At 40.1% G+C, this 16,976-nt stretch overlaps 1 protein-coding gene across 3 annotated transcripts; it reads left to right on the forward strand.

The window, feature by feature from the left end:
* The first annotated feature begins 63 nt into the window (after positions 1-63).
* Positions 64-15,437, forward strand: inpp5jb (inositol polyphosphate-5-phosphatase Jb). 3 transcript variants are annotated; one of them, XM_077599996.1, is made up of 16 exons: positions 64-267; positions 680-936; positions 1,020-1,287; positions 5,719-6,218; positions 6,717-6,824; positions 6,994-7,102; positions 9,822-9,938; positions 10,824-10,999; positions 11,157-11,268; positions 11,722-11,831; positions 11,975-12,173; positions 12,300-12,437; positions 12,551-12,634; positions 12,703-12,807; positions 13,086-13,414; positions 13,646-15,437. In XM_077599996.1, exons 4-15 carry the CDS (start codon positions 5,731-5,733, stop codon positions 13,386-13,388), a joined length of 2,049 nt encoding a protein of 682 aa, XP_077456122.1. In that variant the 5' UTR covers positions 64-267; positions 680-936; positions 1,020-1,287; positions 5,719-5,730; the 3' UTR covers positions 13,389-13,414; positions 13,646-15,437. The 3 variants fall into 3 exon arrangements, with proteins under 3 accessions (XP_077456122.1, XP_077456120.1, XP_077456121.1); XM_077599994.1 differs by having other exon boundaries at positions 13,086-15,437; XM_077599995.1 differs by having other exon boundaries at positions 828-936; positions 13,086-15,437.
* Positions 15,438-16,976: the final 1,539 nt, after the last annotated feature.

Consider the following 16,976-nt stretch of genomic DNA (forward strand, 5'->3'; position numbering starts at 1 on the left):
CCCTCCCAATTATTAAACAAACCAACACGTGTTTTTGCACCGGCCGCTGGGAGCTCTAACAAGTTTACTTGTTGTTCTTCTTGGGGAGGACACTAACTAAAATTGATGCTCCATTGATATTCAAGAACCGATCACAATTAAATTCTGGAAGTGTATCCTTGGCATTTTTACCCATCGATCCTCAGAGCCATATTTGTCTTATGCCTGATTAAGTGCATTATTATTTAATTGCTCTTGCCATCTGTGCATAGATCAGAACAAAATGTGGTGAGTATATTCTAGCAATAAATTTGCATTTATTCTTGGCGCTGCACTTGTTTCCATGTCAGATACGACTAATTACATAAGTAAATGCAAACATAGCTACTCTGCTATTTGTGGCCAATCACCCAAAAAATGTTAGGGCTCTGAGTTTTAGTGAATGCATCTTGTTATTTGTTATTAATTATCAGCTAAATTTTGTTGCCTGTTGGAGCCAGGCGGTCGTAGTTCACTTTGAATTTATTGTCGGGTAGCAACAATCCTAACCTGACCAATTGGAATTTTGCCATTTTAAACCTTCATATGGCAACTTTTTTTTTGTTAAATTTACCTTGAGTATAAACGGTACGGGGAAAAGAGCAACAAAACTGTTATGATGAAGCCTACTTGGGGTTTCAACTTTATTTCTTTTTTACAGTGACTTCCACTATCACTTAGTGATGATTGTACACTTCCCAATAATGACCACCGGAGGGCAGTGTGGTTTCACTTCTCCGTCGAGCAATCGCCACTGTATAGACGCCTTAGTTTCTGTTATCTCGGTCCAATCATGCCCCGGCCTGCAGTCGACGATCGGCTCACTTATAAACGGAAGCCGTTGATGTGACTTGATTGTGAGGGTCGAGTGCGAATCGGTGTCACGGTGCGGATCGGGCAGACGAGTGTCCTTCAACGGTGGGTTCCGGAAGTAGTCTAGAATAAAGACCGGTTTGAAGGACACTCGGCGGTAACAGCAGCGGTGTTTGTGTCTCTTTAAGCGGGGAGGAGGCGGAGGAAGACGAGGAGGGAGGTGGTGGTGGCGGTGGTGTTGATGGTTGGCTCCCCGAGAGATGTAGCCTGCCTTCCTGCCTTGGCCGACTGTCTCCATCCACCTCACCCCTGTAGTCTCTTCGATCGAGGACAACAGACAAGCGCTGGGATGCCGATGCTGCCACCAGCAATCTTGTCTTTACTGGTCAACCTGAGGGGAGCTTTTGGGGGGCACGTTTGAAGAAATATCAGCTTTTAACCATCAGCACGAAACAGGTAAGTGACGAATATAAACACCCACATGCGTGCCTGCGTCATCTTTATATTTATACTGTTAGCAGTGTCGTTCAAGTGCACAGATCTGTTGCTTTCGTTTTTGCTGTGATATTCAAAAACTACAGGCATGCTCAGTACAGTACATAATTGTTGCAAATCTTATTTCATATCCTTGATGGCACTGCTTGCAATTTTATATTCAGACACACAAACACAAACATTCTTTGTGTCAGATTTTATTGAAAATGTTATTGTGACTTGACAGTAGCTCATAACAAAAATGAGCTGCAGGAAAAAATCTGGCTTGGTCTTGTTCTTAATCATTTGTGAAATATTGATGCACCTGACAATAAATCAACCAATCGGAAACTATCTCGATTTAATTTAATACTGGTGGCATTCAGGGATGTACAGCGCAGTTATGATTGAAGATGACAGTTTTGCATCAGGTCTCATCTTTTATTACCGTCAGGACATTAACTTTTGTGAGCTCAAGTCAAAATTGGGAACGTTAGATTTTCATGTGTTTATTGTAACTTTGACAAACTTTCCATATTGTCCAAACCTTGAAATGAAAGTGTCTAGGGTGAGTGTCTATTCATCAGTAATCTAGAAATTTATCCTACAATTGCCTCCATATGGTGAGGGCAAGTGTTCTAGTTCTAGTCTGTTGACCTCAAACTGCACTGAAAGAATATCAAATCAAAGCTCCAAACAGCTTTTAATAATAATTAAACAATAGTTATGATGCGTTCTTACCATCAAGCTATTTTTTTCTGCTCGTATTTAATGTAGGCCTGGACTCAAATGGCATAATGGCAAGACAAGGAATCAAATGGCCCTCATCTTCTTTCTCCAATCATTCAAATGTCCTTGAAGCCACTCTGTAATTAGGCTGCATAAAATCGTAGCCGTCGGGGGCGATTAGTCATTCCTTTCGCGATATACAAATAAGCCATGACCTGGGGTCATACTGAGAGTTTGGCTCAATGAGGGCCTGACAGCACATATTTGCATTATATGCAGTGTCGGTGGCCAGGGTTTGCAGCAACCTAATGTGTCATACAAACATTTAATGACTTTTTTTTTAATTGCCAGGTGATGTCATCTGTTTTACTGGTTTATTTCATTCGAGTTGAATTGGTCCTGATTATCATTCACTCACTTCCTCAGGAGTAAATGGTGTGAAGATGTTCTACTTGTGCAAAGATTTTCATTTGATTTTGACAGGAAGCAACACGGAAGCCGGTCAGGTGACTTTTGTTTTCAGTTTCTCAGCATCTTGCAGACTTGTGCTTACTTGCATTCGACTCACGTTTTCGTCTGTGCATTCTAGTTCCTCCACTCAGATGAGTGACAATTAGACCTCATTATTCGGTTTCTCAAGAGCCACAAAATCTAGGCTTCAAGGCCAATTATTTTGGTCTCTAAATGGGATACAATTGAATGAATCTGGCTTTAATACCATTGTGTGCTGATATTTTTAATGTGTTTCTTGACAGTTAGCTAGCACAAAAACATTCCCAATAAATTTCTTATGAGGATTTTTGCTGACGATGTTAATACAGTTCTGAGGTTGCGATTTTGAACCAGTTCCCAAAACATTTGTATAAAACTGAATTAACTAATTGGAATTTCATGGACATAGACAAATTTAGCCAAGGGTGTATTTCTTCATTATGATTATTGAAAAGTGTACTTATCATGTAGAATTGGTGACATTTTTGATTAATTGTGCTCTGAAGTAATTGAGTCAGAATGGAGTGAAATACTTTGTTACAAAAAGTAAAGATGCTACTAAGTCAGTCTCAATCATTAGTCATTAGAACAACTTGGCTTTGCGAACTTGACTTAAGACATCCACTGGAGAAAGTGGATGGACAGACCGACGACAATTTACGATATTCTAATTAGATTTGACATCCTGTCACCAAAGCTACAGCTGATCTAGAACATGACGTTCCAAACGGCATAAAATTGTTCAAAGGGTTCGGCACCAAGACCCGAGGGACATATCTAGCTGTTACAGTGTGCTATATGTGAAGGTCAAAATTAATGTCCTCCTCACTGGGACACGTGGCCCTCGGGGGCCCGAAATGACAACACTTTTTTTGGCTGCAATGTCAAATTTAAACATCAGGCAATGTGGAGCAAACAGGATAGGCACTGAGCCTGAAGGTTACACATGGTTACTCGATAGAATTTGTCAATTGTTTAATGCTAAGGTTCTCATCATTCCATATGAGAACAACTACTCTAATAAGCTCACTTCCCGAGCATTGTAAGATACCAATGGCCATAGTCTGCCTGCAAGTATTCGTTAACCGCTAACGAACTAAAATATATAGCCATCATTAGTCATTGAAAGCCATCAGTGTTGTCAGAAATCCACCTGGGGCTCTCAGCAGGACTAGATGGAGCTCCTTCCTTGAGTTCTTCTACATCATTCTCCACTTCTGTCTCTCCTTGCCCTCAGGAGCGGGCATGTAAACAGCATGACACATTTGTTATTATCAAATTGTTCCGCTCTCTCGTCTGCAGACGTGCGTGGAATGGGAAATGCTAATCTGTCCTGCCTGTTCCCAGCATGGAAAATATTTTTGCTCTTGCTGTGACATACATTTTAAAAAGGAAAAAAATATGGTGGGGTGTTTGAACAGCATTGAATGTTAATTTTATTGTGTGCAGTTCAGCTTTACCTGACCTAAAGATGTCCTTCTGTTGTGATGTTGTTTTTTTGTCATTTTCCCACTTCATTCTGCACATGATTTAGCCTTGACTCATTGTTTTGAATGCTAATTCATTGCAATCCCTATTTACTCCCTACCTGGCATTGGTGTCATATATGACATTTTTCAGGAACTAGTGTTGATTGAAAGAACTCTGAGTTAATCATTTGTCAAACCTCTGTTGACTGGACTTCCTCTTGTGAGATGACGAGGGTAAAAAGATAAGAGATGAGATGGAACATGAAAGTAAAACAGCTAGCAACTAGGTGACGAAAATCAGCCCTGAGATTGAATGCATAGAATGTAGGTAGAATGGAACTCCAGAGCGATGGGAGTGTGACGATTTACAGACAATAAAAAAGAGAAATGGGGATTAAATCTTGGAGAAATAGACTGTGCCCCAAGGATGTGATTTATACAACGAAGGAGCCACTAAATGGGCTGTCTCGCAAAACTGTCCTTCTATGGTTTTTCTTATCCATTTGGACCCACCCACTGCCACGTGAGCACAATTGTCCACCATTCCCGAGTAGTCACACATGGAGCCAGAGTACGATAAGGGCGGCATGTGGGCCTGTGGAGCTCTGCGTCTATTCACGACTGTCTTTTCAAGGTCATTCATGGTCGTGAAACACCACGTTTTGTTGTTGTTCTTTTGTTTAATTCATATATCTATTGTAGATGTTGAGAAGACACACAATAATAATAGTAATTATAATAAGACTCTTGATTCTAGTTTTAAATAAGGCTTCAATTCACAAGCTATTACAGTTCATAGACTGTTTTATGTCTTATCCCCAAGAATAGAATCGCGTCTTTTAATTATTTGTAAATGGAATCTAACAATTAAAAATTGGATTGCATCTTAATGGTTTTCTATTGTTCTTTGCTGCATATCAAGTTGTTTTATCAAGATCATCATATTTTCTCATAACTTGGTGCTGATTTAAATCACCATTATAATTGTTCAACATGGGGGATACATTTATTATTAAAGGATTAAATAGACTAAATGATCTTTCAGTTTTATTTTTTTTCTTTCCATGCTCACTTGGTACTACCACTACTGTCTCTTATATTTTTGACTTGTGCCATGTTGTCACTGAGGCAGCTTCTCCTGGTGTGTGATGTGTTAGTGTTTGTCAGGTGCTTCGAGCTGATATAAAGCGACTGAGCCAAGTCTCTGGTTCTGCCGGAAAAGCAGACATATTAAGAAAAAGGGGGCAGTGTGTACTGGTCTCATTTTATTCCGCCACAAAACACACATTGTTGCTGTGTGTTATGTAGCATTTCATACTGCGTCAGCAATGTGTTTTCAAACAGCAGGGAATAAGACATGGCAGGGGAGAGTCTCAATGATTAATGAGAGCATCCTGTTGGGTCAACAGAGTGAACTCAGTTGACTTGTATGTGGAGAAAAAAACGGAGAATTAAATACCATAGTACAGTACACACAGAATTGTAAATGCTGCACTATCTATTCTGTAGCACTGGTTGTTGTTGTTTCAATATTTTCTCAATTCCATTCAAAAAAATGGTATCTATGCATGGAGAGTAAGCAAAATATTTTCCCACTAAATCCTTACTTTAGAATAGATGATCACTGTTTCTTGGAAGATTTGCTGATTTGGCACAATGCTGTAGTGCGTAAAGTCTTCTACACAATTGCAGTGATGGATTTTGTTTCCCCTCTGTGCGACAGACCTAACATACAATGAACCCGGACAACCCGATCCAAAGCCAAATGCCAACAGAGCACCCGGATGAAGCGGAAAACACAAAAACATGTGAAAGTACCGCGCCACCTCCTTCAGATCCAACATCTGAGGCCACCACCGGCCCACCCGTTGCTGTTGCCAGGCCTCGCGGGCCTCAGAGAAGCGCCAGGGTAGAAGGTTCTGTTGATGTATGTGAACCAAGAGAAGATCCCACACAAGAAGATGATCTGGATGGATGCCAACCCGATGGCGCTGCGGCAAGTCGGGCCAAAGCCGCTTCCGGGCCGTTCGTCAGGACCTCTGGAGACCGGCCCGGTCCCAAATCTGGCCCAAAAGGTCCCGGGCACCAGGCGGTCAGAGCTGCCTCAGTGCCCCATCCAGCTGCCAAGAAGACTTTACCTGCTCATCTGAACCTCCACTCCCAGAGAGCTCTGTCCGTGGCAGGCACAGCCGATACTCAATCTCAGACTGTGGAAGATTTCAGGCAAGTTATGCTTCCACACACTCTCAACGGCAAAGGCACTAAAGCAGTACAAGTACCACTAGAGGGACTCGATCTCCCTCTAGTGGTGCGCATGAGATGTAAATTAATGTTCACGCAAACATTTCAAATTCTGCTATCTATTTGTTGTCTTTTTTATCTAAAGTGTATAAATATTTGTCTTTCAACATTCACCATCAGCTAAATATTTTGTCTGAGAAGTTTCAGCCTGGAAAAAGCACAAATTTAACTCGATACCGAAGGCAAACAAGATTTAAGGTATCCGTAGGCAAAATGACTCAACCTCAAATCACGGACTCTTTGAACAGATAAGATGTTTTACCGAGCGCCATTTCCTCTTTCAATTTTGTGAATTATTGACAGAATTCCCTAATTAACCTTTGAAATATTTTTGGAGGCAGACATGCAGTAATAATGCGTAGCCAAGGCATCTTGCTCTTTATCGTAATAAAAGATGATTAGTAGTGTCTTGACCAGCAGGGTTCACATCATCACTTGGAATGTGGGATCAGCCACACCTCCAGACGACATCACCTCCTTGTTGGGCTTGAACGTCGGCGATGGGAACACAGACATGTACATCATCGGGTGAGTGTTTGTTTGCCACGGCAGCCGTGGTTTCTTCATGTTATCGTGGCCCGACATTGAGGCACTTAATGACTAACGAGCAGTCATTGGTCCTGTCGTAAATGCTAATCCATGAGACAATGAAGGCTCTCCTGCTCACCACGTGTCCGTTTTGTCATGTGTCTCCAAGACTGCAGGAAGTCAACTCGATGATTAACAAACGACTGAAAGATGTCCTCTTCACAGACCAGTGGAGCGAGGTTTGCATGGAGAGACTCAGCCCCTTTGGATATGTGCTGGTCAGTAATGGTTTCTGCTTAGGAACACGTGCTCATTCATTTAAAACGTTATTTGACTTTAGATTTGCTATACGATGACTGATGAGGTCCGTGCGCGTTGCCTCATTTTTTTTGGTGGGGCTGCTGCTGCCTCTACCCATTTTGTTCCCTGAGCAGCAAATGGAGTGATGATTTATAACAAGCGTGTAATGTTAGCGTGTCCGCTATCTTCCGTGCTCCGACAGGCTCGTTGGGCACAGTCAAGTGCTCGTTCTTGCTTGGTCTTCCTGTGGTCCTACTTTTCTATAAATCCGGTTACAATTTAATCATCTGGACATCCATGTTTTTTTCCAGAGTTGATTCATTGTCTTGTAATGCAAGTACAGTAGATACATCACATAAACAATAGGTGTATTCTACTAAAATATCTCAATCTAGATTTGAGCATTAGTAATCATATCTTCAATGGTTATATATAATTTCGTACAACGGGGATTCTTTGTTCACTACCACATACACTAGAAACACTTTTTTTTTTATTTACCTCAAGGTTTGTTTGAGTATCTTCATGTATCTTTTTTGCAGACGGAAAATGGCATTCTTTGTTAGTATTTATATACTTCATTTTTTCAACTTGTATTTTATCTTTTAACAATATTTCATTGAGACATTTTAGTTATCATTTGTTTTATTTTTTATTTTTGGGTTTCATGATGTATATTGAGCACTTAACTGGAGCAGTACAAGACTATACTGTTATGCTCCAATAAAATAAAGTTGAGTGTTCGTTTCCCTTTAAAGCAAAATATTAGAAATAGTTCTCAATACAATCTATTGATTTAAAACGGTTAAATCAAAATTAAAATATCACCCCTCCTTGTATTTTTGATGTAGTTATTTGATTGGATTGAATCCCATAAATTGTTGCTTATTACAGTTACCTTGTTGAATATCATATTGACTGTATAGCACATCTTAATATTTTAAACATGGAGCATTGTCAAGTTGCAGTTAGTTTTTACATAATCGTGTTAAGCGCTTTCCTTGTGTTGATCATTTCAATACCACGCACAGACATACCATTGAATGTATAGTAGGTGGGTTTCCTGTATCCTGTTGTGAAAGAATTGTCGTCAGCGCTGTTAACGTGTTGAGTGGCGTAATCATCTATGCGAGCGTAAATCAGCTGTCGACCTCAAAGATTGCAACAATGTCTCCCTGGGTGCTGTTTTATTTTTGGATCAGAATGTTGTCTGTGCTGATAGGCCTATGGCAGAAATACTGTCTTCCAAATCTCATGGTCAGTCTGAGTGGAAGATGCTATTATATAATGATAGTTTGTATTTTGCTTGACGTTTCAACATGGTATGTTAGGCCAGCAGCCAACTGGTGTTGGTATGTTTGTGTGTAGAGTAGCTGGTATGGTTGACATGAATAAATGATCAAATCCCAGTGGGAGTTTCTGACATGCAGTATTGTAGCCATGAAGGGCGGGGCCACTGCGACTTGAACTACTGTAATGTGCCATAGTTTTAATAGCTGAAAGTGATGAAAGTGCTCCAGGAAATGGTTTTCTTAGGTGCAATGTGGTTTGAAAAATCAATCAGTAGTGTTAGTGTGGGTAATTTTCGCCCTCTTATGGATTTGCCTTCTGCAAAGAGATGCAACAATGTATAATCCTTAACATGGAAGAAAACAAGCGTGCAGGTAAACAAAGCGTAAATTATTGCAATTATCTGATTTTTTTTTTTTTTTTCCATTTCAACGGCCTCTTTTTTCCACTTCATTGATTCTAATTCGATTCATTCATTACCGTTGTATTCCTGTTTGTTTTCGAATGCAGAGATTTAAATTTTAAATACGAGGCTTGATTGTATCAATTTATGTATCCATGAATTAGGAATACTGATGCTCAGCCAGTATGTAAAAAGTACCATTTATTTTTGCACACACAAATGTAAATGGTCAATACTGACATGAACACAATACCAGGGATAGTCTTTATTATATATTTGTGAAATTACACTGAATTGTATTTGAGGTAGATAATATGGCCGTCTTGTATAGCTAGATTCGCATGAAAAAAATAATGTCCGTGCTACAAAGAATTGGGAAAGTTGGTACCCTTCACAGTTTAGTAGAAATCATTATGAAAATAAAGTATACAGCGAGCCAGTGATAAATAACACAAGCAAGAGGGTCTTCAGTCACGTGGAGATGTATGCATCCATTACTGGCTATGGGGCATTTCAGACTCAGTGTGATTATGCTTCATTGGCCTGCAGTTGGGATGAGGAGAATAGGAGTGGGCAGAATCAAAGCAGATATCCATTGGGGAGCTTAGCACAGCATGCATTATTTTACGTTAACCATTTTCCGCGTTTTATCCACACAGCTACTTGTGACCCGTGCACGTGCTTCTGTAAAATATTAAAATATGCAGAAAATGGTGCAACTGCACATCAGAGAAAAGGAAAACAACTGACCTTCAGACAAGTGACATTTACTAGAAAACCGCCTCCTTCAAGTGCATTGTTTCTTGCAAAGTAGTTCTTGAGCTCTCCCGTACCATTCTGCGGGCTGAAGTGGTTCAGAACCAGGAGAAGGTCGGCACTGAGCTCACGCAATTTTTACAGTCAGTTGAAATTGGGTGCTGCCATGTGCAAATTTGTACTCTGACTTTTTAGAATGGTGCAAAGTGCTTGTTTACCGTAACTGTCTTCTGCCATGCTGTCCTTAGGTGACCTCCCAAAGGATGCAAGGTGTGTTGCTGCTGGTTTTTGCCAAGTACTTCCATCTGCCCTTCCTGCGTGGAGTCCAGACGGAGACCACCCGCACTGGCCTTGGGGGTTACTGGGTGAGATAACCACTAACACGATTCTTTCCTCCACACTCCAATATGAAACTAAGTCGCTGTCATAGAGACATTAAACCCCGATGCTTAAAGCAATCTACCATATAGCTGTAATTCACCACCCTCTGAGGGTTATCACTAGTGTTGCACAAATACCATTTTTTTTTCTCCCGATAGCCATTTTGCTGCTGTGTGGTATTGCACCGATTGATTAGAAAATGGTCTTAGTGAATGTTGACTGAATAACCAAATTGCAGTGATTTTTGTCTTGTCAATTTTGCCTCGAGAAATACTTCTATACAGAAAGACACACACAAACAGACAACAATTCACGCTCAGAATCGAATCAGCACCGAGCGGGAATCGACCCCACGCACCGAAGTTAGCCGAAAGGTCCACTGCACCATCGGGTGGCCCTGCTTTGACATTGTATTTGATTAAAAGCTAATGTTGCCACAGCAAATCTCAATTCCACAATCACGTGCAGATAATTTGAGCGCATTGTCCTCATGGCAGAATTCTTGACTAAACAACGGCCTGTAGTTATGCAACGTTGACTTCGAAGTTAAACCCCGCTGTTGTCCGGAGTGCCTAACGGGCGTCAGCACATTCTACACATTTTACACACTCAAGTGTCTTTTGTGATTCAATGAGGCAGAATTAATTGGGGCAACAGTGGGAAGATATTCTCACGCTCGTCTTTTGAACCCCTACTTGTGCTTTTTGTCATTTCTGTTCCTTGGCTCACAAAGAAACCATTTCCTTTTACACAAACAGCAGTGAAACGTGGACGCATAAAAGAATGAGTCGTGTCACCTATTTGATTCTCGTAATATATATTCATTTTTATGGCTCGTAATACTGTCTTTTTCCTCTGTGTGCCTTAAGGGAAACAAAGGTGGAGTTAGTGCCCGTATGTCAGTGTTCGGTCACACAATCTGCTTCCTCAACTGCCACCTACCGGCTCACATGGAAAACTCGGATCAGCGCATGGAGGATTTTGAGAGCATCCTTCAACAGCAGCAGTTTGAAGGCCCAGCAGCCTCTGGTGTCCTTGACCACGAGTACGTCACATAAGCACACTTCTATGTGATCATATAGTCTTAGCAATCAGTGTATTTTAAGGTGACAAAAGTGTTTTTTCTACATCGTTCACATCTTTATCTTTTCCCTAATCACCTGAACAATTTTTTTTATTTTTATTTTTATATTGCATTCTAGTGTGGTGTTCTGGCTCGGTGACCTCAATTTCCGAATTGATGACTTGGAAATGCAAGTGGTAAAAACGGCCATTGACAATAACAAGTTGTCCACATTGTGGGAAAATGATCAGGTAAGAAAAAGTTTGGATGGCATGATTAATGTGAGGACAGAATGAAAGTGACAATTTAGGCGAATGATGCATCTTTTTTTTTTACACATTGATACTATACAGCTAGTACAATTTTCCTGTCCAACACTTGTGGAAGCTCTCAAATTACCTATAACAACGAGATTATTATCTTATTTGCTAACATTGATGACGATAGCCGTCCAATCCATATGAGCTTTCAAATGAATTAGTGGGACTGTGCAGTGAGGGAAAGAGACACCCACTTCTACAAGAATGAATAAAATAAAATTGAAATTTGCCAACTATCAACATCACCACATTCAATTTTTACTGCTGTTTTTTAATCAATGACCACTCATCGAGATCATGGGTGTAAATTGGGTTTGAGCCACAAGGTGAAGTAAGAGAAACACAGAAATCAGTCATGTTGGTAATTAATTATTGCTCTTCCAGTTAAACATGGCGAAGGACAGTGAGACAGTGTTGGAGGGATTCCAAGAGGGGCCTCTCAAGTTTCCCCCCACTTACAAGTTTGATGTTGGGACCAATGTGTATGACACCAGGTTGGTTGTAGATGTACATTTCACTGGAGGACATGAGGTCACATTCTGTCGCTCCATTAACAATTTGATAGATTTGAATCGCTCTGAAAGGCAGGTGTCTGTCATTTAAGCTTGTCCTTTTGTTCCCTATGTCCTCCTCGCAGCGGGAAGAAACGTAAACCGGCGTGGACCGACCGGATCCTCTGGCGCCTGAGAGCCACGGGGTCCGCCGCCAACGCCGGCAAGCGTGGGTCTGTTTCGGGGTTAACCAGCGGCACCAAAGTAACGCAGCACTGCTACAGAAGTCACATGGAATACGTAGTCAGCGACCACAAACCCGTCTCTTCCATCTTTACCCTTCAGGTGACGACACCATTGAGGAATACTAACACACAAAGTCGATACTTTTAAATGTATTTTCATTATGCTGTGTAGCATTGTACATGACTCATTTAACCAAAGAATTGTGATTGAAAATTTCCTCTCCAGTTTCCCTACAAGGTGGATGTTCCCCTAGTCACAGTCTTGGTGGAGGATGAGTGGAATAGTATTGCTGAAGCTGTAGTCAAGTTTAAAATGGCACCCAACTATTCTCGCAGCTCCTGGGACTGGATCGGACTTTTTAAGGTAGGGAAAAAGTTAAACCTCTTAAAAAGTGTATCTGACTTTAAAAAGATGGCGTTCGCTGATGGTGGGTTTTTTGTTGTTGCCATTTGTGACTTTGCCTGTGTTGCTTTTAGGTGGGTTTCAAACACCACAAAGACTACGTGGGATACGTGTGGGCCAAACAGGAGGAAGCCGATTATCACAGACAAGAACAACAGGTAAAGTGGATCTGTGCTCTGCTTGTTTTCTCTCACACTCTATGAATATCTCACTTTTTTTTTTCCAGGTCACCTTTACTGAAGAGGAACTGCCCAAAGGCTCGGGAGATTTTATCTTGGGTTACTATAGCAACAACATGAACACCATTGTGGGTGTCACCGAACCGTTTCAGGTAATCGTCAAATTCTAATCCTTTCATGCACAAAATGTGGTTTTTTTTCTCTCAAATCATTTAACTCATTGGCTGCCATTGGCGGCGTCCTATCGGCCCATTTTAGTCTAGTAACTTCAATAGCACTGAAATATGAGCATTCACAGCCATAACGCCAAGGTTTCTAATACTATTTAAAAAAATCTACTACGTACTTTAGAGTTTTACTTGGGGCCACAAGCAGTGTGTATTTCTGTTTTTATTCATTTTGCCTACTTCTCTCCATTCCGTATCCACAGATCCAGCTTCCCACATCCGGCCATGACAGCACTTCTTCAGACAGTTCTGACTTAAGCTCGGAAGACGACAGCACTGGCGTGATCGCAAAGTCTGGTTCTCGCAGTCCCAGCCCTCACAAATCCAAGCACCACCGCCATCGCTCCGGAAGTCCCTCAGACGCCAAAACGAAGGAGCTTGCTGCCACGGACGGTGCTTCATCCATGACAGCATCTGATAACGAGCCTATAAAATCCCCAACAGAGGGCAGCCAACAGCCTGTTTCTGAGGAGAGCGTCAAACAGAGAGAGGAGACGGGAGTCTGAGTCCTGGTGGTTCAAAAGCCAAAAGGGTGCGTCTTTCATTTGATTATTAACACACTGGAACTTTGTTTTCATAAAATTGTGTAGTTTGGGATGTCATCCCTTTTCAGGAACAAATATTAAGTCTCTCAAGGCTTGGATAGCCTTGAGTTGGCTTCTTCATTCCTATTTATTTCACCATGTGCAGCTTTTTCTCTGTCTTGCATCTTTTGACATGGACGATACAAAAGGCATAATTGAAATTTCTGTTGATATTTCAGCAGCATTTTCTCCCAGAGTGGAAATCAAGGTCACTCGCTTGCCCTCTTGTTGGGGGCAGTGATTGTGATGAGGATGCGATCTGGCTTAGGCTGTAAAAAAGAGGTTTTAAAGTCTTGGAGGAAGCACAGCATGCAAACTGTATCATCATCAGGTATTGGGAGAAAGGTACTTAGTATTAAGAGGAAATATAAAAAGAAACATTTTTCATCCTGTATGACGTCTGTTGGCCAATCCAGCGACAACATCGCTTGTAATATGCATTTCTAAAATCAAAATGTCAGTCATGACAGCCAGATCTGCACGGAATACAAAAGCGAAAAGGTCATGAGACATAAACAATCATTTCTCAAATGATTTTATTATTATCTATTCCTTTGGAAACTGGTGCAACCATGAAGGTGACCTCACACGTCCTCCCCAATCATAGTGTATGACCCAATCGGGAATATGGAACAAAACTGTGGTATGATCAGCTTTAGATGGCTCCGCCACTGGCGTCAGCAGCTTTGCACATGTCACCGCAGAGAGTGAACGCAAGCATTAAAGGCCTTTAAATAGACCCCCAAATGGGTGCAGTGAGATGTGACGTCCCATGGGAGGATCACTCTCAGCTGACACAGCACAGCTGTCCTACCAGAACTCAGTTTTATTGGCTGCGGGACAGCTGATATTGTCAAGGCAATTAGGATGCCATTAACAACAGGCCAGATCTGACACCCCATCTTTTGACCAAATTGACAAGAACAACCAAAAAAAAATAGTCGGGAGCAGTCGCTTCCCTTTCAAAAAATATCAATTGTGAACAATGTGATTTCTTGAAAAGAACTCTACCATGTAGAGCAGCTGCACAATTTTAAATAATTGTTTTAAAATAACCCACATCCAGCATATTTCATAAATACATGCTCCGTCCATTTGAATTTCAAATCCTTTGTCTTTCTTAAATGTCATTTCCAGTGACTTTTCATTCACTGGGAGTGCAGTCGCTGTGACTTTAGTGTGATCACTGATGACCCCTCAAACACACTTTGACCCTCTTGAACTTTTAGAGTAGGGCAGTATTGTGTCGCTGTTACCTCAGTGTATGCGTGTGTTAAGATTTGGTGTGCGTGTGCGTGCGTGTTTGCAATGAGTGTGTTTGCATGGTGTGAAATTTACTCTTCATTCCGGTGCTGTGATGATTTTGTGCCGTCAAGTGCTGTTTTGACTCTGTCATTTGTGGAAGTTGTTAGAAAATTAGAACTCTTTTGACAGTTAAAAATGTATCTTGCGTATAAGTGTTAAGTGAGGAAAACTATCCGGGATAGTTTTGCAGGTATAAATATGAAGATTTTGGGTGAGTTCAAAGTAAAATGATATATTTTATTTTATTTCAAATGGAAATAGAGTATAACCTAATCAACTTGGTCTGTAGTGAAATGTTTAAATATATATAAAAGGAATAAGAATGTGAGATTAATTAAATGTCATGATCAGTGACTTGTGAAAATATGTCTACAGAATGTTTCCTATGTGTCTCGAATAGAGTATGATGAAGTATGTTATGAAAATAGCAGACAATCTATGCCACAAAGTTTATTTTCTTTAAATTGTGTATTTATTTTCTTATTTAGATAAACGCTATGTGTAACTGATAAATGAGCCTGAATTCTGCTGGCCAGTGAGGGAACATTATTTCATTGGCGTGAAAGTAAGGGATAATCATTGAAAATTGTTTTTCTTTTCTTCATTTTAGGATTTTGTTTTCTCAAGTTGCTTTGAAAAATGGATTTCAATAAAATGTTACTTTCATTATTATGTTTGTATAGTATTGGGCCCACGTGTGTTTGTATGACTACCATTTGAAGGCAACATAAAAAAGAGATGAAAAATTGGCTTTCTTTAATGCATTTTTTGAATTTAATCAAAGCAATGAAATATAATTAATTCATGAAATTATACTTGAGGTGGCATCGTACTACAGAGCAGTCACGTGGTGCCTCATTCTCTACAGAATGCACTGCACGGAAAATAGATATTTAATCATGAATGCTCATGATGTATTTGTAGCCAATGTCAAGTCATTTTGATAGTAGGCTAATAAAGATACATATACTGCATTTGTTGCCTTCATTATTAGGCACCAAATAATTGCAAGTCATGTCTAATTAGCATTTTTTAATATGATGTAGAGGTAATCTTACATTTGTGAACAATATTAGTGAAATAGGCCTTTTGTTTTTATAGAATATTTTTTCTGATGTATTTTATATTTGGTGTCTTTTTGAGATAAATGTGCAACATCAGGTAAGGACAAAATACATCCTATGTGAATATGTTTTTTCTTGGGTCATCAAAAGGTAGGGATGAGAGCAATCTGCCGCTGTCATTTCCAGAGCAGAGTTTACTTTTTGTTGATGAATTGTGAAAGAAATATTTCACTGCATCATGCTTGTAGCAAAAGCAGGTGCACCTTGCATCATGCTTGTACAAAACCATGCTGACTCATTTAACTGACGCAACACTGGCCAAGGATTGCACCATTTAGTTGTTACGGAAAGTGAATGGAGGGTATCCAGAAAGTTCATCATGATGTTTTAGCACTTTTTAAAAATCAGATTCCAACTATGATTAACCCTAAAACCCCACTAGGCTATTTCTTAGACAGTCGAAAGTCATATTTGAACTCTTACAAAGTAGTATTGCTTTTAGCACCAAACACGGTGATTATTCCAAACGAGGAATAGGTCAACAAATCTGTAGTGCGATATGTTCTGATGTATTCTGGACCTTATTTCAAATCCGTGAAAAAACAGACTGATCTGGTAAATTTGTGCATTAACTACAATAGGTAGAACATGTTCAGAATTTAGAGAGTCTAATCATATTACACAGGATTGCCTTGAGCAAAATGGAAGGGAACATTTTTACATATCCAATGACAAAGTGAACATGAAAGATAAGACTATGCTCTGCCCCACTCACTATCTGCTTTTTAAAAAATATATATAATTACTTTGAGTCTGCAATATATGGGTTGAATACAAAGGTAGGTATTGAGATACTATAGCTACTATAGCAACCACCCTGTAGAAAAATAAAAAAATAACCATTCATTCACTTTTGCGCCTCTTTACAATGTGTACAACCTTTTTGATAACAAGAAATACTGATTAATGTGAAAAGGCTAACAATAGATTTAATATAATGACCTTGATATTTGATGATATTCTTGTGGTTGCTTATGTTCATAATTAATCATTGTTATTAACCATGTTTCTGCAAGGTAGGACAAATCTATTTTCACATGCAACACTTAAGTTCAATACATTTCTTCAACAAATGTAGAAA

This window comes from Stigmatopora argus, chromosome 5 (genome assembly GCF_051989625.1).
Source record: "Stigmatopora argus isolate UIUO_Sarg chromosome 5, RoL_Sarg_1.0, whole genome shotgun sequence".
Taxonomy (NCBI): Eukaryota; Metazoa; Chordata; class Actinopteri; order Syngnathiformes; family Syngnathidae; genus Stigmatopora; species Stigmatopora argus.